The 24000-nt window shown below is 40.5% G+C and overlaps 1 protein-coding gene across 3 annotated transcripts; it reads right to left on the bottom strand.

Annotated features, from left to right (window-relative positions):
• Positions 1–2334: 2334 nt before the first annotated feature.
• wdr60 (WD repeat domain 60) lies at positions 2335–22836 on the bottom strand. Of its 3 annotated transcripts, XM_034150717.1 has the most exons (24): positions 22711–22836; positions 22431–22484; positions 20660–21188; positions 20517–20584; positions 19827–20054; positions 19694–19735; positions 18525–18569; positions 18411–18416; positions 18108–18327; positions 17636–17738; positions 17423–17552; positions 17167–17278; positions 10132–10220; positions 9915–10044; positions 8809–8981; positions 8517–8679; positions 6398–6499; positions 6229–6290; positions 5638–5689; positions 4669–4729; positions 4354–4453; positions 3747–3878; positions 3261–3484; positions 2335–2755 (listed from the first exon to the last, which is right to left on the bottom strand). In XM_034150717.1, the coding sequence occupies exons 1-24, from the start codon at positions 22723–22725 to the stop codon at positions 2584–2586; spliced, it is 3012 nt and encodes a 1003-aa protein (XP_034006608.1). In that variant the 5' UTR covers positions 22726–22836; the 3' UTR covers positions 2335–2583. The 3 variants fall into 3 exon arrangements, with proteins under 3 accessions (XP_034006608.1, XP_034006618.1, XP_034006628.1); XM_034150727.1 differs by lacking the exon at positions 18411–18416; XM_034150737.1 differs by lacking the exons at positions 18411–18416; positions 18525–18569.
• Positions 22837–24000: the final 1164 nt, after the last annotated feature.

Here is a 24000-nt window from a genome sequence, read left to right on the forward strand (position 1 = left end):
AAGTACTGATTAAACTTCTTAACTCAAGTAAAAGTAAAGAGGCTTTGAAATGTACTTCAGTTAAAAAGTACCCATAACTAGCAGCTGTTTTAAAGAGTACCTGACCTCCCTTTATATTAATAGAACAATAATGTCATTGTTAGCTAATGAATGTTTCCATGCTGAACAACGGCAACATGGACAACGTTTTCATTGGTCCCTCTTCTTTAGAGAAGACCAGGAAATGATGGATACACGGATCGTGTTCAAATCAATAGGCACGCAATGACTCTAAATAATAATGATACCGCCACCAAACACACATTCAAACTAAAGGAACCAGCCTGTTTGGAAATGAGAGAAGTAGAAAGTACAGGTATTTGGGTTCAACATGTAAGAAGTAGAAAGTACAGGTATTTGGTTCAACATGTAAGAAGTAGAAAGTACAGGTATTTGTGTTCAACATGTAAGAAGTAGAAAGTACAGGTATTGTGTTCAACATGTCAGAAGTAGAAAGTACAGGTATTTGTGTTCAACATGTAAGAAGTAGAAAGTACAGGTATTTGTGTTCAACATGTAAGAAGTAGAAAGTACAGGTATTTGTGTTCAACATGTAAGAAGTAGAAAGTACAGGTATTTGGGTTTCAACATGTAAGAAGTAGAAAGTACAGGTATTTGTGTTCAACATGTAAGAAGTAGAAAGTACAGGTATTGTGTTCAACATGTAAGAAGTAGAAAGTACAGGTATTTGTGTTCAACATGTAAGAAGTAGAAAAAGTACAGGTATTTGGGTTCAACATGTAAGAAGTAGAAAGTACAGGTATTTGTGTTCAACATGTAAGAAGTAGAAAGTACAGTATTTGTCGTTCAACATGTAAGAAGTAGAAAGTACAGGTATTTTGGGTTCAACATGTAAGAAGTAGAAAGTACAGGTATTTGTGTTCAACATGTAAGAAGTAGAAAGTACAGGTATTTGTGTTCAACATGTAAGAAGTAGAAAGTAAAAAGTCGTCAGAAAAATAAGTAGTGGAGTAAAGTACTGATACCAGAAACATGAACTTAAGTACAGTAACAAAGTACTCCACTACTTCCCACCTGTGGTAGATGCTGGCTGTGTTGTCTGAGTGGAGGCAGATGAAGGCAGATGAAGCTTCAGAGAACATCATGAAACGCACCGGGCTCTCAAAAGGAAAATGATGCAGGCGCTGGAGACCGTGAGTGAACACATGATGCTGGACTTTAGGGGGTTTCACCTGGAGACAGAGAAAGAGGAAGCATGTATAAGGTGTCTGAAAGTCCGTATGCATCATGGTGACATCATGGTCTACCTTGCTTGTATTTTGCGTCCTCATATTTTGTGTCCCATTCTCTTGGAAAATCAGGGTGTGATGGGGGACGAGGTCTGTTGTTGTTCTTGTCTCCATCATTTTTCTTACAGGATTCCTGCAAATAATGTTTTTTGGGACTTATGTGACAAAAATCTCTGTTGTGTTGGAGGCAGACTTTAAAATAATCACATTTTATATCAATAACTGTTGATTTTGTGTGTGGATAACATGGAAAAACATGGGGGGACCATTTTTTTATTCCCATTTTCTTTTATCAATAATGTTCAAACTATTTTATTAAAAGAACATACATATTGTTTGGAAATCAGGGTGAAATAAATGCTATTTACAGGCAGAGATGATAGATACACGAAGTAAAAAGTGGAATACAAAACATGGGTTTAAATCACAATAACAAATAAAATCATCCTACATTTTAGCTACTGTAAAGCTAAAGGCTAATATGAGCTCAAATCAGTTTGTTGTTAGTCCATAAAGTTACATATTTATAGCGTTTGGTAACAGTTTATAAGTTGGAAAAACGTCAAAATGTGTGTTTACCTTTCAGCAAACAGCACAAAGTCTGTGATCTAAGTGAATTATGCTAAAAAAAAAACTATGAATAAAGTTAGCATACCTGCTTTGAGAAAAAGTTCGTTTTCTGACCTCCCAGGGGCTACCTCTCTGTTGCTAGGCGACGGGTTGCTAGGCTACATCCATTGGCAACACGTCCCAAAACTATATGGTGGCAGAAAATATGAGCAGTTAGTTTCTCATATTGTTTAAAGAATTAGATCAATAAGAGTTTTTATGAGTATCTAAGTACCTGTAATTGACCACAGGGCTGTACCCACTCTTTAGGACTTTAATTTACTAATGATTTTCTGCAATATAGTGAAATCCAACGGCAAAACCCCATTAGCTTTTTGTCTAGCCAGACGGATGCTAACCGGGTTAGCTTAGATGATCAGCTTTTAAATTGACACTTTCCACACAAAAAACAGATCTAAATAAAAAAAACACAAACTACAGACAGTATGAGTTTATTGTATAAAAAGTAAAGTTGTTAATCCATACAAATGTTATATTTATTTAACAGTAGAAATATTTACACCAACATAATAAAGGTTTCACATAGGCCTATTGAAGGATATTAAATAATAAGATATTTGGTATTCAGCTACATTCTTCTAATCCGTATGTGAAATTATTTAGGAGGAAATTTAACAAAAACAGATTAATAAGATGCATGTCCAGAGTTTTACATTTAAGTGCTTCAAAAGGCTTCAGTCACTAAACTCTCCAGCTTCTCCTCTTCTTCAGAACTGGACACCGTCAAACTTCTCGTAAAATACTGCATTTCTATCTTTCCTGACTCGTGAGCCAGAGCTACTCCTGAATATGTGTGTTGTTGTCCCGAGTCTCCGAACACAGACATGGCCGTCACCCTGAGAAGAGAGGAGAACATTTATGTACACACATTGTTGGGAAAATAGTGAATGTACTCACTATAAGTGAACATGATAACAAAGGTACCCCAACTGTACTGTGTACATGACAGGATGTATGATTACCTAGAAGAGCATCAGGACTGTTTGAGGCATATGATAGCTATGTGATTAACATGATGATTCAGCCTCTATGGAGATAGACATATGACAAGCATGCTCATTTCTGACGTGGAGCTAATCTGAAGTAAACATTGAATACTGCTTTCTATTCCTCCATCTTGTGACTGTGTAACTCCCTCTCTTGGATATCAGCATGTGAAGGACACTGTTCAGGAACTAGTTGATGCTCTGGATGTGATGACTACTTCCATTCTGGAGAGGATCACAAATACATGGATCCTGAGATTGAAGCTCAAGCCGGAGACCAGTGAGATTTTTCTAACACACATCGATACAAGAAATGAGGAAAACGATCCCTCATCCCTCTTCCTGATGGTGTTACCTGTCAGAGTGCAGCTTCTCCGTCACCACAGGCTGGGTGTCGTTTCTCAACAGGTCCCATATGTGGAGGTTTGAGGCTCCGTCCAGAACGCAGAACACTGAGGGTCTGGTTTGGTTCCACTGTAGTGAAATCACTGGTTCTCCAGAGGTACTGTTCCTCCACTCTGACACAGGATGCTGCTGACTCACTGCATGAAGCCGGATGCTGCCGTCTCCACAACCCACCTGGGATAAAGGGAGTTAATTAAAATCAGAAATACTGTATTTATACTGGGGGAATTTGAAAATGCTCATTGGCACAGCATTCATCTTGTCATTTTACTATTTTCTCAGATATGTTTTGTGTTATTGGGCTATATACATTTTAATTGAATTAAAAACGTGTTGACCTGTAGTGTTTTTCCTATCTCTATGGGGGCAAAACAATATCATTTCCTTATTTGGGGAAAACTAAATTTCCTTTAATATCAGTGATATGCGCTCTCACCAAGAACAGGTGTTTCCTGAAGGGAGAGAAGTGGATCGAGGTGACGTCGACAGGTTGGACTCCTGCCTCCTGAAACCTGTAAAACCTCGGAGGAACCTTCAGACCGTGACTCGTTTCATGATTAACCAAACCCTGGGAATAAAGGGTATTAACGTCACATCAGAACATTAACACTGGAATATTCTAGCAGTTGAACTTAAAACCTGTACTGACTTGAAGTCATTCTCTTATGGTGCAAACACATTGATATTAAGCAACCAGTCATGCCAACATGAATTACACTGTCATCTGAGTTTTTCCATATTAACTGTATTGTAATATTATATTTTAACTGCTCTATGTGTTATCTTATTGACCTGAACTTAAATCATGTTTTATAATTGTTTGTGTGATAGAGATGATGCAATGTTTGTAGTGTTTGTTGATTGTTGTGTACCTGCCTAAGGACTGTCGATGGAAATGAGCTATTAGCTAACATCTGGCATAATTAATATCTTCTCTTTTCTGAGATTAATGTATTTGTATTCATGTTCCTTGTTGAAATAAATACATAATAATAATGACACAAAAGAGCATTTGGTTGGATGTTTTCCAAAATCCTGCTTACCATATTGGTGCCGATAAAGAAATGATTAGAGTCTGTCGGGAGGAATTTCAAATTAAGAGTCTGCAGCGGTCCTGTTTTCGCTGCATCTCTTTGTGACTCCCTGAGAGGAGGGAAACATGCCAAAAGCAGAGGTCAAAGGTTACCACATGCTGGGCCAAAAACAAACCGAGCAGCGTACAGTGGAACATGACACTGCATCTCAGATATGCGTCCATCAGATGTTGTGGTGACGAAAACACGGCAGAGCAGCTGGTTTCCGCTGTGAGAGACACTGAGGGGTTATTTTGATCATCTCAGGCTGTTTATCAATCTCACCTCTCAGCAGTGAGCAGCACGGAGCTGTGGAGCAACTTCACTTTACCACCTGGCCTCAGACCTGCAGGAGAGAGAGAGAGAGAGAGAGAGAGAGAGAGAGAGAGAGAGAGAGAGAGAGAGAGAGAGAGAGAGAGAGAGAGAGAGAGAGAGAGAGAGAGAGATATAGAGAGAGAGAGAGAGAGAGAGAGAGTGAGAGAGAGAGAGAGAGATGAAGCTGGTGCAACATGTTGGAGATAGCCCAATGTAATCTATTTGGAGAATTGTAAGCTGTACTCTGCTCTGTTTGTGGATGTGTTTTTACTGTATTTTTGTTGAATTTGTTAATTTGAAAATGTAATTATATTCTTGGACTGTACTTTAAACTGATTTCTAGTAACTGTGCACTTTTTATTTTATTTCATTTATTTATTTTGCATTATTTTGTAATCTGCCATATGTCTAATTTTGGGGAATGTTCGGTTGTGTTTGTGTAATGTGATAAATGTAAAAAAAAAATACATGTTTAAAAAAAAATATATATATTAAAAAAAAAGATGGCCCAATTCCAAACCAACCCCTACATCCTAACCCCCCATTTCCAATCAGTTTGGGCATTAAATGCTGTTCCAAACCAATTAGTGGAAAAGTCATTAAACCCTCCGACAGGAAGTTAGCAAACATCCAACAACACATATTTTGTGCAATATAAAAACCATGTTAAAGATTCTCCTACTGGCTTCTTATTCATCCAACACCTGTAATATAACACTGTGCAATATATACATATATACTAGTAATAATTAATCCCGTCACCCTGCAGCTATACTTCATTACTTTCTACTTGTTTTTTTAGATGTTTAATATGTGTGCATGGCGCTTTACTTAAAGTGGACCTATCATGCTATATTTGAATAATATAGTGTAGGACCATACCTATAAAAGGCATATTTATACTGGGGGGGGGGGGCTCTATTACCTGACCCTCCTTACCTAAATCTGTTGGAGAGCCGGCCTCATTGGCTTTAGGGAGCTCCAGCACCACCTGCAGGACACACAGGGGGAACATGCGATTATATCAGGGCATTAAGAACTATTTCAATATCTGTATATACAGTAAAGGCGAGACTGTGAAGCTGCTAAGTTAGCATGTATTTATATTTAATTCAGATTTTCACACTACATTCTCCAGGTGTTTCAGTAGATGTAAACACAGAGGATAATGTTTCAGTAAATATATTTAGCTAGGAGCTTTTTTTGGCCTGTATTTGATTACATTTCCACAAATTAGCACTATTAATAGTAGGACGAATGACCTATCAGCAGTTTCTGTTTGCCTCTTACAACTGGGTGTACAGAACTATTAATGGACGTCTTTGATTCTGCAGAAAATCTTATATTTAATGATTTTTATGCAGATTTAATTGCATAAAATTGGAGATAGTGATATCCTTGGGAAGTCACGCTGGATCTAACATATGTGCACGGTCCTTTCCCCCTCACCAGGATCCCCCCTTAAACTCTCACACAGTTTGAAAACCTATATACAAATATATACGGAATCTAATGTGTTTTCCAACTCACCCAGAAGTTTAAAACCCCGACTTCATCCAGAGAGGCGAGTTGGAACGACAGTCCTGACGACTCTGGATCATGAAACAGAAAAAACAATGAATACACCTGAGAACACCTTTATAAAACAATGCACCACACCTTAAATCAGTGTGCTAATAACCCTGAGTTATTGACGTACCTTCCTCAGATGCCAGCAGGGGGACGTCTGAGGAAGAAGAGGAAGGGACGACTTCTACGGACGTCACGGAGGAGAAATGTCCCGAGCCGGACATCACTGCGTCTGTTTGGACACGGAGACAAAAGCACTGAATCAAATACGATTTTAAAGGTCCCCTATGATACTGTTCTTCATCAATATATCACAGGTCTCAGATATATACAGAGCCTGTCTCTGATTGGCTGAAACACCAAACAGATCATTGCAGCATTACCCATAATCCCCTCTGTTTCAGCCCTGTTTCTAAAGTGCTGATTCTTTGTCTGTTACTTTAGATGAAAATAAGGAGCCCCTCCCCACGCCCCTCTGAGAGAGATTTGGTTAAAAAGAACTCAATGGTGCTCTAGGAGGAGATTCAGGTGATAAGGTGGAGGGGGGGGGTTACCTTGGTTGCTGATTGGCTAATGGTTACACAAGACAAAACATCGTTATGACATCATAAAGTGGCCAAAATCTGATCAGCTCGTTTTCAGACAGGTTTTTATATAAATGGATCAAAAAGAGAGAGAATCTTTGTTCCTGAAACTTTCAGAGTCTCTTTACACAGAGGGGACACATGTTGATGAAGAAGAGACATGAAGAAGAGGGGACACATGTTGATGAAGAAGAGACATGAAGAAGAGGGGACACATGTTGATGTAGAAGAGACATGAAGAAGAGGGGACACATGTTGATGTGGAAGAGACATGAAGAAGAGGGGACACATGTTGATGAAGAAGAGACATGAAGAAGAGGGGACACATGTTGATGAAGAAGAGACATGAAGAAGAGGGGACACATGTTGATGTAGAAGAGACATGAAGAAGAGGGGACACATGTTGATGTAGAAGAGACATGAAGAAGAGGGGACACATGTTGATGAAGAAGAGACATGAAGAAGAGGGGACACATGTTGATGAAGAGGAGACATGAAGAAGAGGGGACACATGTTGATGTAGAAGAGACATGAAGAAGAGGGGACACATGTTGATGAAGAAGAGACATGAAGAAGAGGGGACACATGCTGATGAAGAAGAGACATGAAGAAGAGGGGACACATGTTGATGAAGAAGAGACATGAAGAAGAGGGGACACATGTTGATGTAGAAGAGACATGAAGAAGAGGGGACACATGTTGATGAAGAAGAGACATGAAGAAGAGGGGACACATGTTGATGTAGAAGAGACATGAAGAAGAGGGGACACATGTTGATGAAGAAGAGACATGAAGAAGAGGGGACACATGTTGATGTAGAAGAGACATGAAGAAGAGGGGACACATGGTGATGTAGAAGAGACATGAAGAAGAGGGGACACATGTTGATGAAGAAGAGACATGAAGAAGAGGGGACACATGTTGATGTAGAAGAGACATGAAGAAGAGGGGACACATGTTGATGAAGAAGAGACATGAAGAAGAGGGGACACATGTTGATGAAGAAGAGACATGAAGAAGAGGGGACACATGGTGATGTAGAAGAGACATGAAGAAGAGGGGACACATGTTGATGTGGAAGAGACATGGAGAAGAGGGGACACATGTTGATGTAGAAGAGACATGAAGAAGAGGGGACACATGTTGATGAAGAAGAGACATGAAGAAGAGGGGACACATGTTGATGTGGAAGAGACATGAAGAAGAGGGGACACATGTTGATGTAGAAGAGACATGAAGAAGAGGGGACACATGTTGATGTAGAAGAGACATGAAGAAGAGGGGACACATGTTGATGTAGAAGAGACATGAAGAAGAGGGGACAGATGTTGATGTAGAAGAGACATGAAGAAGAGGGGACACGTGTTGATGAAGAAGAGACATGAAGAAGAGGGGACACATGTTGATGTAGAAGAGACATGAAGAAGAGGGGACACATGTTGATGTAGAAGAGACATGAAGAAGAGGGGACACATGTTGATGTGGAAGAGACATGAAGAAGAGGGGACACATGTTGATGTAGAAGAGACATGAAGAAGAGGGGACAGATGTTGATGTAGAAGAGACATGAAGAAGAGGGGACACATGTTGATGTAGAAGAGACATGAAGAAGAATAGGTGACCTTTAACAAGTGGGAGACTTTAATAATGTGTGGGAGACAGTACCAGTGGAGAAGGTGGGCTGTCTGAAGGTCCACTCCTCCTCCCCGATCTTCAGACTGTAATGATCCTCAGTGTTCTCCCTCAGGTCCCACAGCAGCACTGAACCCACTGACGTTCCTGCAAACACCAGCACGGCTTTCCCAGGACTGAAGCAGCAACACTGCACCTGCAGCAGAGAGCAGACTACTGTCAGAGAGTGTGTGTGTGTGTGTGTGTGTGTGTGTGTGTGTGTGTGTGTGTGTGTGTGTGTGTGTGTGTGTGTGTGTGTGTGTGTGTGTGTGTGTGTGTGTCTCACCTCAGACTCGTAGATGAGGACTCTCTGAGGGGAGGACGGCTCCCAGATGTTCCAGATGCAGATGATGGAGCAGCTGTCCAGCCTCACGGCGCTGGGTGTTTCCGTCGGGCGGTGGACGGACATCACGGTGTGTTTCTGCGCCGGAGAGAAGTGCAGCAGGCTGACGCTGCGACCTGCAAACGACAAACAAAACATGGAGCAATGTGTGGGGAAAAGTGCATGAAAACAGGACATACTGCCCAATTAAAAGGGGTTTACAAGGCAAGGCAAGTTTATTTATATAGCACCTTTCAACACAAGGCAATTCAAAGTGCAGTGTGAGATGTGAAGAGTTCAATTAAAAGCAGCGGCAAAAAGAAAGTCTTCAGCCTGGATTTAAAAGTAGTCAGAGTGGCAGCGGACCTGCAGGTTTCTGGGAGTTTGTTCCAGATATTTGTTCAAGACCCCTCACCAAACTCTCACATTCCTCTACCCCTAGTCTTCCTGTGAAATTATAGTTCTCTTGACACTTTTCTAACCTTTTTATATTCCTTTCATCCTTCTCTTTGCATCCTTAAGCTCCATCTCACTTCGGGTTAAATGGATTCCTTGCGTCCCTCACTTGCGTCGTTTCTCTGCGACTAGTCCCTCCCACCGGGGAAGCATGGAGAGACGCAAGGAAACCACGTGAAGCAACGTCCGTGTGTGATGACGCCGCACAGCTGATCGTCTGACAGCAGCCAGATCAGTGCAAGCGCTGCATCGTCCAATCAGTGAGCGATACACAGTAAGGGGGCGGGGCGAGTGGCTGAGGATTTCACCGGAGGATGGTCTGGTAGTTCCTCGATTATCGCTCCTCCGTTATCACTCCTCGATCCTCGGTCCTCCGGCACAAATAAGGCCACTGGGACGCTACTCAGGATGGCAAATCAACTTCCGGTGATACCGAGCCCGAGGAGCGAGGAGATGAGAAATAACCGAAGTGAGACGCAGCCCCAGACAACACATTTGACCCTGTTGTCCCCATCTTTGACCTTTAAACCACTTTTCTTTTCAATTCCCAGGTAGCAACAACAACAATGATTGACCTGTGCAGTAATAGTTATTCGTCTGGTTACTGTGCGTACCGTAGAGAAAAGGCAGCTTGGTGTTGAGCAGTAAACTCCCGTCGCTGAAAGACGTTGAATCTGTCGGAGATTTCATCTTCTCCAGGGACTTCCTGTCAGCCCGATGCTCCTCCAGCAGCACCACCATCACCTGGGTACAGATATTAAGATAACAGACGTTTAATTTAGGTTTTCATTTCTACACAGGAAGTCTTTTTTTTAGTGTTTATAAAAAGACCTGAGAGGCCGAGCGCAGAAACGCTGTGAGACGCCGAGAGTCAAAACTCATTTTACTTTTGTCCTGAGCTTCTCTGGAGAGGTTGGGATCTGTGAAAACAAACAGTTGTTGACATGTTTACACTTTGTTTATTAGAGATTTGTTATGTTTTGTTCAATTAGAGTAGGGGTGTCAAACTCAATTTCATCTCGGGCCACATTAGCATCATGGTTGCACTCAAAGGGCCAGTTTTATATATAAGACTATATAAAACTACATAAATAAATATATAACATATATAAAATAATGTATTATATGACATTACTGCCTCTGCATTGGATGATTATGGGATAGGGTAATAACTTCATAATTAACTACGTCTGAATGCAGAATTCTGGGGCAAATAATTGCAAGTCTCTTCAGTGAGAATGTCACAAAATGATTTAAAAAGAAAATTCAAATTCTGGAAAAAAAGTCAAAATCAAAAAAAATAAATTAAATTTTGAAAAAAAAGTAACATTCTGAGAAAAAAGTCAAATTTGAGATGCATTGTGGGACATGTAGTTTATGGGCAACGTGCTTCTATAAAGCGGCCTGTAACCGTATAATAAACATCTTTGCAGGCTCTTGTGGGGCCGCATCAAATGAAGTCACGGACCGGATTTGGCCCCCGGGCCTTGAGTTTGACCCCCTAACGTTCACTGTAAGAGACAATTGGAAAGCAACTTGAAATATTGCTGAATAGTCGTTGTTATTGTTTGTTTGTGTTCTTTGTAATTCTTCTTTCTCTTTGTACATACAATCAGTACAGACCACCGTCTCATTTGTATGCGTATACTTTGCTTTCCATCTCTAATGCAATGTCGAAACGCAATCAAAAGATTTTTGATCAGAAATATTGCTGAACACGAACGTAACTAAAGCCGTGCAGAAAGGAAGAATGAACACACACAAAAAAGGCAAAACAGCATCTCCAATGTATCTCCAATGTATCCCCAATGTATCTCTATGTATCTCCAATGTATCTCTGTGTATCTCCAATGTATCCCCAATGTATCTCCAATGTATCTCCAATGTATCCCCAATGTATCCCCAATGTATCTCCAATGTATCTCCAATGTATCCCCAATGTATCTCCAATGTATCTCCAATGTATCCCCAATGTATCCCCAATGTATCTCCAATGTATCTCCAATGTATCCCCAATGTATCTCCAATGTATCTCCAATGTATCCCCAATGTATCTCCAATGTATCCCCAATGTATCTCCAATGTATCTCCAATGTATCTCCAATGTATCCCCAATGTATCTCTAATGTATCCCCAATGTATCTCCAATGTATCTCCAATGTATCCCCAATGTATCTCTAATGTATCTCTAATGTATCCCCAATGTATCTCCAATGTATCTCCAATGTATCTCTAATGTATCTCCAATGTATCTCCAATGTATCCCCAATGTATCTCCAATGTATCCCCAATGTATCTCCAATGTATCCCCAATGTATCCCCAATGTATCCCCAATGTATCTCCAATGTATCTCCAATGTATCCCCAATGTATCTCCAATGTATCTCCAATGTATCCCCAATGTATCTCCAATGTATCTCCAATGTATCTCCAATGTATCCCCAATGTATCTCCAATGTATCCCCAATGTATCTCCAATGTATCTCCAATGTATCCCCAATGTATCCCCAATGTATCTCCAATGTATCCCCAATGTATCTCCAATGTATCTCCAATGTATCTCCAATGTATCCCCAATGTATCCCCAATGTATCTCCAATGTATCTCCAATGTATCCCCAATGTATCTCCAATGTATCTCCAATGTATCCCCAATGTATCTCCAATGTATCCCCAATGTATCCCCAATGTATCTCCAATGTATCTCCAATGTATCTCCAATGTATCCCCAATGTATCCCCAATGTATCTCCAATGTATCTCCAATGTATCCCCAATGTATCCCCAATGTATCTCCAATGTATCTCCAATGTATCTCCAATGTATCCCCAATAGCCGCGTTCACACCAAGTACTTTCCTGTACTTAGTTCCGGCACTAAGAGCCCTGGCGCTTTTAACCCCAGGGTACTTAGTACAGATCGCGTTCACACCGGAGTACTTTTCCCTGAGGGAAGATTACAAGTACAGTAGGTGGCGGTAAGCACCTTAAAGTTGTTTGCAACCCGCTACAAAACAAGAGCAGAAGAAAAACTGATACAGGATCTGTTTAATCGCCATGTCGGTTTTCTTTATTGCACTCTCAAGACATAACATTAAATAGAAATATTTTAAATGTAACTAAAGTGTCAGTTGTACATGTCAGTAAACATTGTCAATATAAAATAAAGTGTCAGTTGTACTATATAATAACAGTAATAACAATATAAAATAAACTCCCAGCTGTAGGGAGTCTCAGCAGCAAACCCACCTTTATTATATATCTTCCTGAGACCCACTGCATCCGTCTGCCATAAACACTATGCAAACATACATGTTAGTTTTGGCCCATAGTGGACTCCATGTTGTGTTGTGTGAAATGGGGGGGAATTAAAAGTTTAGGTCAAATAATATTTAAAATGATATAAATTGTCATATTTGTGTATGCCATTCCCCCACAAGGTTGCAACATTGATGATAAATAAATGACAAATAAAGCTTTGCCAGTTTATAACCGATGAAACATGATGGTATCAGAATAATCACTTGCATGTGATGTATAGGATGCTACACAGGTCACAAAAGATAAAGTGTCAGGAGAAATAAGCTTAATCGCCATGTCGGTTTTCTTTATTGCACTCTCAAGACATAACATTAAATAGAACAATTTTAAATGTAAATAAAGTGTCAGTTGTACATGTCAGTAAACATTATATATAAAATAAAGTCATAACAGTAATAACAATATAAAATAAACTGTCCCAGGTGTAGGGATATTCTCAGCAGCATGCACACCTTAGTGCAACGTTGTGTGTCGTGTGTCAGTATTTACAAAAACTATACCAAATAAACTGTTATTAAATGCAGTTTGTTGCTCATCCTGCCGCTGCGCCGACGCTTCCTCATGGCGCAGCGCCCACACTTCATCCTGGTGCTGCTGGCGCTCCATCTGCTGCTTTAACACTTCTGCCTGGCGCTCCATCGAGGTGAGCATCTTGTCCTCCGTTTCCTGGGCCTTGGTGAACAGCACCATCTGATCTCCACGCAGCGACTCATTCACCACGGCACGCCGGTCCTCCAACGCCTGGGCGGTGTCAAAGAAATTCGCATCCCGTGTCCGCTTTCCTAAGAGGGGAAAATAAGCAATATACAAGATCTGTTTAGTCGCCATGTAGTTTTACAACATACTAGGAATGTATTTTTTGTATTTTCACAAATAGAATTAAGGTTTCACAAATCTGAAACTGTGTTATAAAGAATCTTTTGACTCTCTGGGATAATCCAGTCCAGATTTGATGAGTAGGTATAGTGGTTTTAGATCAGGACCTGGTCTAATGTGGTCTACATGTAAAAAAAGCACTGAAATCTCCCTTTTTTTTTATTTTCACAAATAGAATTAAGGTTTCACAAATCTGAAACTGTGTTATAAAGAATGTTTGGCCTCTCTGGGATAATCCAGTCCAAATAAATCGGCTATGCAGCGATTCAAGAGGTTCAAACACGGAGGATTGTTCCTTTTTGAAGAGTGCTTCATGTATGCTTGAACTTTGTTTAATGTTGTTGAGGCAAGTTAAACATAAAATATGATGAATATTATGAAATAAACATGATTGTGAACATCAGTTCGATGCGTAACGTTCTTTCAAGACAAAGTTACAGTGTGTGTGTACTGTGTGCTCGGGGCCGGTGTTAGCCTATTATGGCTAGCATGGCTAGCTTGATCTACTGAGCAAATAAAAGTACATCTGAGACCATTATTGTGCAGATTAAAACCCCAGTGCATGTAGTTGATTTTACCTTCGTCGTGGTCGTCATCGTTGGCCACTGAATCCGCCGTTTGTAGTCCTGCCCGAGTTTCTTTATTTTTAGCCGGTGTGCCGTGGGGCTGTGCACATTCCCAGGTCGAGTGAAAGCTACTGAACTGGCTTCAGTGCATTCCCTGGGTCGCGTCCTCTGCGTAGATCTCCAGAAGCGCCGACACCTCCTCATCATTTCTTGATGCTTGCCATAACTGCTTTCAAAAACAAACACAACGCACGGAGCGTTGTGTTTTTGTAGCGAGGAAAAACAATGGCGGCTCTACACAACATTTTCAGAGTTGTACGGGCGTGGTTTGCAATTCGCCCAGCCAATCAGCACTGGGGCACTTTTGGAGAACTTTTCACCCACAGAAAAGTACGCTCTCTGAGTTGGCTCTAAAAATGGGGGTAAAAGTACCCGAGATTAAGTACGATTTTTGGGTGTGAACGCGACTCACGGAACTAAAACGCGAAAAGTACGGTGAAAGTACTCCGGTGTGAACGCGGCTAATGTATCCCCAATGTATCTCCAATGTATCTCCAATGTATCTCCAATGTATCCCCAATGTATCTCCAATGTATCTCCAATGTATCTCCAATGTATCTCCAATGTATCTCCAATGTATCTCCAATGTATCTCTAATGTATCTCCAATGTATCCCCAATGTATCTCCAATGTATCTCCAATGTATCTCCAATGCATCTCCAATGTATCTCCAATGCATCCCCAATGTATCTCCAATGTATCTCTAATGTATCTCCAATGTATCTCTAATGTATCTCCAATGTATCTCCAATGCATCCCCAATGTATCTCCAATGTATCTCCAATGCATCTCCAATGTATCCCCAATGCATCTCCAATGTATCTCCAATGTATCTCCAATGCATCTCCAATGTATCTCCAATGCATCCCCAATGTATCTCCAATGTATCTCTAATGTATCTCCAATGTATCTCTAATGTATCTCCAATGCATCCCCAATGTATCTCCAATGTATCTCCAATGCATCTCCAATGTATCCCCAATGTATCTCCAATGTATCTCCAATGTATCTCCAATGTATCTCCAATGTATCTCCAATGCATCTCCAATGTATCTCTAATGTATCTCCAATGTATCTCCAATGCATCTCCAATGTATCTCCAATGTATCTCCAATGCATCTCCAATGTATCCCCAATGCATCTCCAATGTATCTCCAATGTATCTCCAATGCATCTCCAATGTATCTCCAATGCATCCCCAATGTATCTCCAATGTATCTCTAATGTATCTCCAATGTATCTCTAATGTATCTCCAATGCATCCCCAATGTATCTCCAATGTATCTCTAATGTATCTCCAATGCATCCCCAATGTATCTCCAATGTATCTCCAATGCATCTCCAATGTATCCCCAATGTATCTCCAATGTATCTCCAATGTATCTCTAATGTATCTCCAATGTATCTCTAATGTATCTCCAATGTATCTCCAATGCATCCCCAATGTATCTCTAATGTATCTCCAATGTATCTCCAATGTATCCCCAATGCATCCCCAATGTATCTCTAATGTATCTCTAATGTATCTCCAATGTATCTCCAATGCATCCCCAATGTATCTCTAATGTATCTCCAATGTATCTCCAATGTATCTCCAATGCATCTCCAATGTATCCCCAATGCATCTCCAATGTATCTCCAATGTATCTCCAATGTATCTCCAATGTATCTCCAATGTATCTCCAATGTATCTCCAATGTATCTCTAATGTATCTCCAATGTATCTCCAATGTATCTCCAATGCATCCCCAATGTATCTCTAATGTATCTCCAATGTATCTCCAATGTATCTCCAATGCATCTCCAATGTATCCCCAATGTATCTCCAATGTATCTCCAATGTATCTCCAATGTATCTCCAATGTATCTCCAATGCATCTCCAATGTATCTCTAATGTATCTCCAATGTATCTCCAATGCATCTCCAATGTATCTCCAATGTATCTCCAATGCATCTCCAATGTATCCCCAATGCATCTCCAATGTATCTCCAATGTATCTCCAATGCATCTCCAATGTATCTCCAATGCATCCCCAATGTATCTCCAATGTATCTCTAATGTATCTCCAATGTATCTCTAATGTATCTCCAATGCATCCCCAATGTATCTCCAATGTATCTCCAATGCATCTCCAATGTATCCCCAATGTATCTCCAATGTATCTCCAATGTATCTCCAATGTATCTCCAATGCATCTCCAATGTATCTCCAATGCATCCCCAATGTATCTCCAATGTATCTCTAATGTATCTCCAATGTATCTCCAATGCATCCCCAATGTATCTCCAATGTATCTCTAATGTATCTCTAATGTATCTCCAATGTATCTCTAATGTATCTCTAATGTATCTCCAATGTATCTCCAATGTATCTCCAATGTATCTCCAATGTATCCCCAATGTATCTCCAATGTATCTCCAATGCATCTCCAATGTATCTCCAATGCATCCCCAATGTATCTCCAATGTATCTCTAATGTATCTCCAATGTATCTCCAATGCATCCCCAATGTATCTCCAATGTATCTCTAATGTATCTCTAATGTATCTCCAATGTATCTCTAATGTATCTCTAATGTATCTCCAATGTATCTCCAATGTATCTCCAATGTATCTCCAATGTATCCCCAATGTATCTCCAATGTATCTCCAATGCATCCCCAATGTATCCCCAATGTATCTCCAATGTATCTCCAATGTATCTCCAATGTATCTCCAATGCATCCCCAATGTATCTCCAATGCATCCCCAATGTATCTCCAATGCATCCCCAATGTATCTCCAAAGCATCCCCAATGTATCTCCAATGTATCTCCAATGTATCTCCAATGTGCTCGACTTATATCAGGAACTATGGGGGAATGTATCCTCTGGGGCTCCATGTGTTCCCAAAAGCATGTGAAGAGCCGTGCAGGAACATCTGATCCCTCCATTCAAAGAGGGCCCAGTTTTGCTCGCTAATCAATTCTCTTCAAAATCTCTTCCCAATAGTTATGGATGCATGTGTGTGAAATTTACAGGAGCATTATAGATGTATGTTCTCACCCCCACAGGCTCCATTGTGCTCTGGAGGATGTTGTGTCCATTTCTCACAGACTTCCGTCTCCTCTGTCTGGATGTCTCGGTCCACGTTGTCCTCGTTACACTGAACGTACGCCTGAGGAGGGAAAAGTTATTCAGACATGGACTATAGCAACTTCCTCTGCAGGGAATATTTGGTGTTTCTCTTTTATAGTCTGGTTTCTATCTGTTTCCTTGTCTCTTGTCTTGAAATGTGTAAAAGACAATGCATCCTCCTGACCTGCTTTGTGTTTGCAGTCCCGAACGTTCTGATGTACATGTCGTACTCGTTCACAGGAGGTAGATCCAACAGAGAGGCTGTCGTTGAGAAGTCCAGATCAATGAGGCGAAGGAGCTCCGTGCTGCGCTTCCTGTTGGTACGAGAGATACATTCTTAAAGACCACATGTAGTTAAGAAAGAAGATTACATATCCACCAATGCGAGTGAACTTACTTCTGTTTTGAGGCGACTTTCTTGCTGACTTCGCGCTGCTTCGCCGCCACAAAGTCGATAAACTTCCCGCGCTGTGAGTCTACACTCGGGGTCTTTTCTGATCCTGTAAAATAAGCAGAAAGGATGCATCATGTTAGGGATAAGGTGCAGCGAGGAGGACATGGATGAAGACAATATCTGGCTACACTGTGACTTCCCCTTGTTAGTAAATACCAACTATGTGTAATATGTGCAATATATATATATGCCGTGATGGATAGATGGATAGATGGATAGATGGATAGATGGATAGATGGATAGATGGATAGATGGATAGATGGATAGATGGATAGATGGATAGATGGATAGATGGATAGATGGATAGATGGATAGATAGATGGATAGATGGATAGAGGGATAGATGGATAGATGGATAGATGGATAGATGGATAGATAGATGGATAGATGGATAGATGGATAGATAGATAGAAACCTCTGGACCATCGGGGCCTCTCCTCCTCGGTGCTGCTGATCTCTCTGGACTGAACTCTCTGGTTTTCCTCGTCCATGGCTCTCTGGATCGCCTCGATTTCTTTCCTCCTTTCTGCCGTCAGTTCCTCCTTCTCTTCTAAAACCTCTGATCCCTCCTTCTTCTCCTCCTCCTCCTCTTCATCTGGGCTCTCGTCCAGCTCCTCGAAATCCTCCTCATAATCCTTCAAACATCAAACGTCCTTTATGTCACAAATATGCAAAAGAAGTAAGCACAAACTTTGCAGGAATGTGTGTGAACACTCACCAGTTTCTGAACGATTACGGCATGCAAAAATAACACAAAGACACTTAGATGGGGAACTTAAAAGCAACTGAACTATGTGTTACAGTCCTCAGCTTGAGCATGTATTATTATTACCTCAAAGTCATCTTCATAATCAGCCAAATCTTCATCCTTTGCAGCCTGCAGACGTGACATGAATGCGTGAAGTAGAATATATACTAAGTAGTTAAATACAGAACTTCTTAGGAGTGATGCAGCATGCACTACAGGTAGTATTCATCACACATATATCAAACTAAAACATAAATTCACATGCTTTTTCTTCACAGTTTTAGCTCATAACTTCACACAAGCAGCAGCAGCATGAGCAGATATGTGCTTTGTTTCATGAAAGCAATTAAAAATGAAGCTTTGAAATCTAATTAAATTGTAATTGGCATGATCTTTGAACCCTTGTGTTGTGTTCAAAAGCTGTTACCGTTCATGGTGTTCACGGGTCAATTTAAAAACAGTCCAAAACACACCCAAAAAATAACTATCATCCAATATTGTTTTAACTACAACACAACTAACTTATAATGCATTCATAACCGTACAATCCTGTTGTAGTTTAATGTTATGGCCCCAAACACATCACACCACATATTGCACACGTGCATGTGTGTGTTCAGGTTCAAGTGTTAGAACTATTTTTCTTTTTGTATTACTTTTACTATCTGTATTATTATTATGTTGCATTGTTGGAGAAGCCTGTGACATAAGATTTTCAACGACATAATTACTCTGTAGCTATGTCAGTTTGACAATAAAGAACCTTGAACCTTGAACCTTGAAGTGTCAGTGTACATATTCTTTGAGAAAGGTCGAGTTCCCGGGGGGTGTCTAAAGTCAAAGATGAATCTTGATTGGGCCAAATTTGACCTTGAGTCACCCAAAACAATTCTGCGGGGTCTCCCCAGACCCCAACACCAAATTATACACTTTGTTTTTTAGAGACCTTCAGACTTGGCTAAAATGGTCCAAATCTGTTGTGTAGTGTTTATAGAGCTGTTGTGGAGGATATCATGGAGCCTTGTTCAGATACAAAAAACTAGAGCGTAGTTATTATATCATTTTAACTTGTAACGGGTCACGGGAGACCCGACACAACATAAGGGTGTCAAAGTCAGCCAGGTTTTTCTCTCGAGCGGTGGCTTCCATCACAGCCACATATGTATGATGACAATAAGGATATTCTGATGATGAGGTATCACGAGGAATAAGAGAAACACAGCGGCAAACTAGAATAAAAATGAACTTCTTACAGGCTCTGCTGTGGCTCTCAGGTCCCGTACCGCTGCCTTATCCTGACACATGGAGGGAAAACAGACATTCAATCTCTTGGGGAACCATCAACTCAAATAAAATGGTTATATATATTATACGGGTTTTACACACCTCAGTTTTAGCGTCATGACTTTTGTCCGACGCTTTGTCAGATTTCCTGGAGCTGGTCGGGTCTCGGCGATGATTTCTCTCCGGTTCTTCGTCCTCTCTGTGTTTCCTCTCCTTGTTTTTATCCCGTTCTGTTCGCTCTCTGTCACCTCCATGACCTCTGACCTCTTCCACGACTTCCTTCACGTCTCGATGCTCTCTGGATCTGCTGTCGTGCTTTCGCTTTTCGTCCTAGAAGGAAAGCAAAGAATCAAGTACATACTAATGGAAGAGCTGAGTCACTTTCCTGTATGAACCAAACTCTGTGAAGCAGAACCACGACTGACGAGGATCACTTGAAATAAAACAGGATGTGTTGGCATCCTGTTTTATTTGTAAATTGAATATACTTTTATTATTGTATTATATACTTAGAGCCGAGCGGACTCCACCACCCACTGACTGTCCTCTGCCTTATCATCTCAGTGTGCCTTGTTCTATGTGTCTGTGTCGTCCACTGGAGATATACCTATCCAATATTATATACGACTACAAGGATATTTGTGATGTCTTTGAGATTGTAGCCTTTGCAGACCATTTACATGCACTCAAAACCTACGTTACAGCAGAGGGAACACCATGCAAAGCAGAATAGGGCCTTTTAATGATTTTATTTTATTTTCTACATGCACTAGTTTCCCTGCAGATACTCACATGGTTCCCTCTCTCTTTGTGCCTCCTCTCTCTCTCCTCTCTACGTCTCCTCTGCTCGTCTCTGTTTTCTGAAATCAGAAAGTGAAATGTAAACAGTCGTCCTGTGATTAAAGCGTTATGTGTTCACATTGATGCAACCTTACCTCCGTCCTCCTTCACTTCCACATGCTTCCTCTCTCGTCTCTCTCTGTCGTTCCTCTTGTCTTCGTCTTTGTCTCTCTCTCGATGGCGGTCTCTTTTCTCTCGATCCTGCTTCTCTCTCCGTTCTGTTTCTCCTTCTCCACCTTCCTCATGTCTCCATCTCTCCTTCTCTTTCCTCTCGTCTCGTTCTTCTCTTCGTTTTTCCTTGTCTCTGTCTTCCCTCCTTTTGTCCATGTCCTCCTTATCTCTGTGTCTCTCCTTGTCTTCATCGTACCTCTTTCCATCTACCACCTTGTCTCTTCTCGTCTCTTCTTTCCTATCTCTTTCACTTCTTCTATCCCTTGATCCCTCTTTCCTTCGATCTGCATATTTGTCTATTTCCTCTTTATCTCTCCTCTCCCTCAGCTTGTCTTTCTCTCGTCTAGTTTCCTTCTCTGGGTCTCTTCGAGTTCTTTCTACAGATTCTCCTCCACGTTGCCTTCTCTCACTATCATCTCGCCTCCGGACATTGTTATCAACATGTCCTCCCTCCTGGAAAAACAAAAAGATTAATCAGTTTATAAGTCATTCCAGAATTGGAGGACATTCTCTGTCCCACCTATGAAATGTCATATGCTGAAAATGCCAAAATATGCACCTGTTGTGTTAGATGTCCTTAGACACAATGTCAATTCAATTGTAGAAAAGGGTGTTTTCAGAATGGCATTTTTCTCCTGTCCCCCCCACAGGTAAAAGCTAGCATTAATCCTCAGGTAAAAGCTAGCATTAATCCTCAGGTAAAAGCTAGCATTAATCCTCAGGTAAAAGCTAGCATTAATCCTCAGGTAAAAGCTAGCATTAATCCTCAGGTAAAAGCTAGCATTAATCTTCAGGTAAAAGCTAGCATTAAATTAGGCCAAGTTGAGAGCCTTGGTGTCATCCTGGACAGCTCCCTCTCATTTTCACCTCACATAAATAACATCACCCGGACTGCCTTCTTCCACATACGCAACATCTCCAGACTCCGCCCATCCCTTTCTCAATCAAACACTGAAGTCCTGGTCAATGCATTTGTCACGTCCCGCATCGACTACTGTAACGCCATCCTCTCAGGCATACCCACCAAGCTCATCAATAAACTACAAATCATAGGGAACTCTGCAGCCCGGATCATCACCGGCACCAAGGCCTCAGAACACATCACCCACATCCTCATCCAACTCCACTGGCTCCCCGTTCTGGCCCCCCTATCTGGCTGACCTTCTTCAGGAGTACACCCCCTCTCGCTCCCTCCGCTCCTCCTCTGCTGGTCTGCTAACCGTCCCCACCCCACGCCTCGTCACCATGGGTGCTCGGGCTTTTAGCTGCACTGCTCCCAGACTCTGGAACTCCCTCCCCCCGCACATCCGACAGTCAGACACAATCACCATATTCAAATCCCAATTAAAAACCCATCTGTTCAAATCTGCCTACTCACTGTAGTGCTCCCCATTATATGTTTCATTTGTGTCCACTTGACTGTCTCCTCCATGCTTTCCTGTTTGTGTTTTTATCATGTTCTGTTGCCTATTAGCGTTTTCTTTTTTTAACAAATTGTACGGTGTCCTTGGGTGTCATGAAAGGCGCCTAAAATAAAATGTATTATTATTATTATTATTAAATCCTCAGGTAAAAGCTAGGTATGTGACAACAACAAAATACAGTAAACAAAGATGTTAACGATCATGTGGCTCAAAAAGAAGACATTTAACATACATGTTAACAATAATATGTAAAAAGCAAAGCAAATCTCACCCTGATGTGTTTTCTCAGTTCAGCTGGTTTCCATGTGTCTTCCTTGGTTATTTTCTAAAAAAACAATAGATGTTTTGTCACTGGATGCCATTATTAACATCCATTGGAACACATTAAGCTATTTTAATGGCAAAACCCCAAAACAATCCGTTAATTTCCACAGAAAACTAACATTTCTGTTTCATAACAAACATTTACCAGCACTTACACGACATTTTACAGAACAAAAACATGACCTATATAAACCTGTATACGCTAAACTCAAAGCTAAAGCACTTACCTTGTCACTACTCATGTTTTCATGTATTTATATATATGTTTTAAGTATTTTAAACGCCGGAAAGCAACTCATATTTTTGTAACGACGCCGCCATGATGGTTCATCTGTTGTACGCATGCGCAGTTCATCGAAACCAAGGAGAACGCGTCAGTTTAGCATGGCAACAGGATTGACAGTCGACATCAGAGCGATCCAGATCCAGTGAATCAACAGCAGTTTCCATGCCAACGGTGAATTAATATGGCAGGTTATTGACTTTATGAAATGTGTATTTCTTTTTAACAGACCGTATTAAAATGTTGTTGTTAAAGCATTATAATAACATTGATTAACTTGTGGGTTCATTTAAAAATCTGCTTCATGTAAAAATCTGTCTGTTTATCTATTTCTCTGTGCTCGAGATCACAAACCTTTCCTATTTTAACCGTTGGAATTTGAATACCAAGCTTTCTAAAAAAGATAGCGGTTTGTTTAAAATACAGCCGATTTAAATGCTTCATTTCTTATTTGACAAACTACTTCACATGGATTTATAAAGATGTAGCCGAGCAAGAGGGCCGTTGTCAGCAGGAATCTCAGAAAACGAACTTTTCACACAGGTAAGCTAACACTTGTCATTGTTTTTTGTAGCTTAAATAGCTACCTCGACGACTTAAAATAATAAATAATAAAACCAGGCTGTGTTTACCACTAATGACCTCCATGTGGCGCTGTTTCTCCCTCTTTATCAGGGCTTTCGGCACCGCTGTGTTTGTCTTGTGATAATAATGTAATTAGAAACCATGTTTTTTATTCCACTTTTTTATTAATGTATCTAACATTTCTGCCTGTAAATTGTCTTGTTCTTATACTGTAATTAATATTCCAGATGACGTGCTATATTCTGTATTTATTAATGCATACAATATGTTTTTCTTGTTGTTTTTTGTCCTTTTATTTATTCAAGATCATATATTGTGTATACAAACAAGTTTAAATCTGGGTTAGACATATAGAGTAATACAAAATAACATAAAGTAAATAAATAAAAATACAGTTTCATATTTCATATTTGTTAAATACACCATTTTTGTTCTTAATGTTTTTAATAACATGTTTTACTTCATACAATATGTCTGGCTGCTCACTACTTTCACTGCATCACATCACATGGACCAATCATAAACAAGCATAGATAAACAGTCGTATCCACATATCAGAATATTACATTAATTGCATTTATTTTCATACAACATGTTGAATATTCTTGTAATAAAAAAGTGGCTTAGTAGTTATTAAATAAAACCAGGC

This window comes from Trematomus bernacchii, unplaced genomic scaffold, assembly GCF_902827165.1.
Source record: "Trematomus bernacchii unplaced genomic scaffold, fTreBer1.1, whole genome shotgun sequence".
Lineage (NCBI taxonomy): Eukaryota > Metazoa > Chordata > Actinopteri > Perciformes > Nototheniidae > Trematomus > Trematomus bernacchii.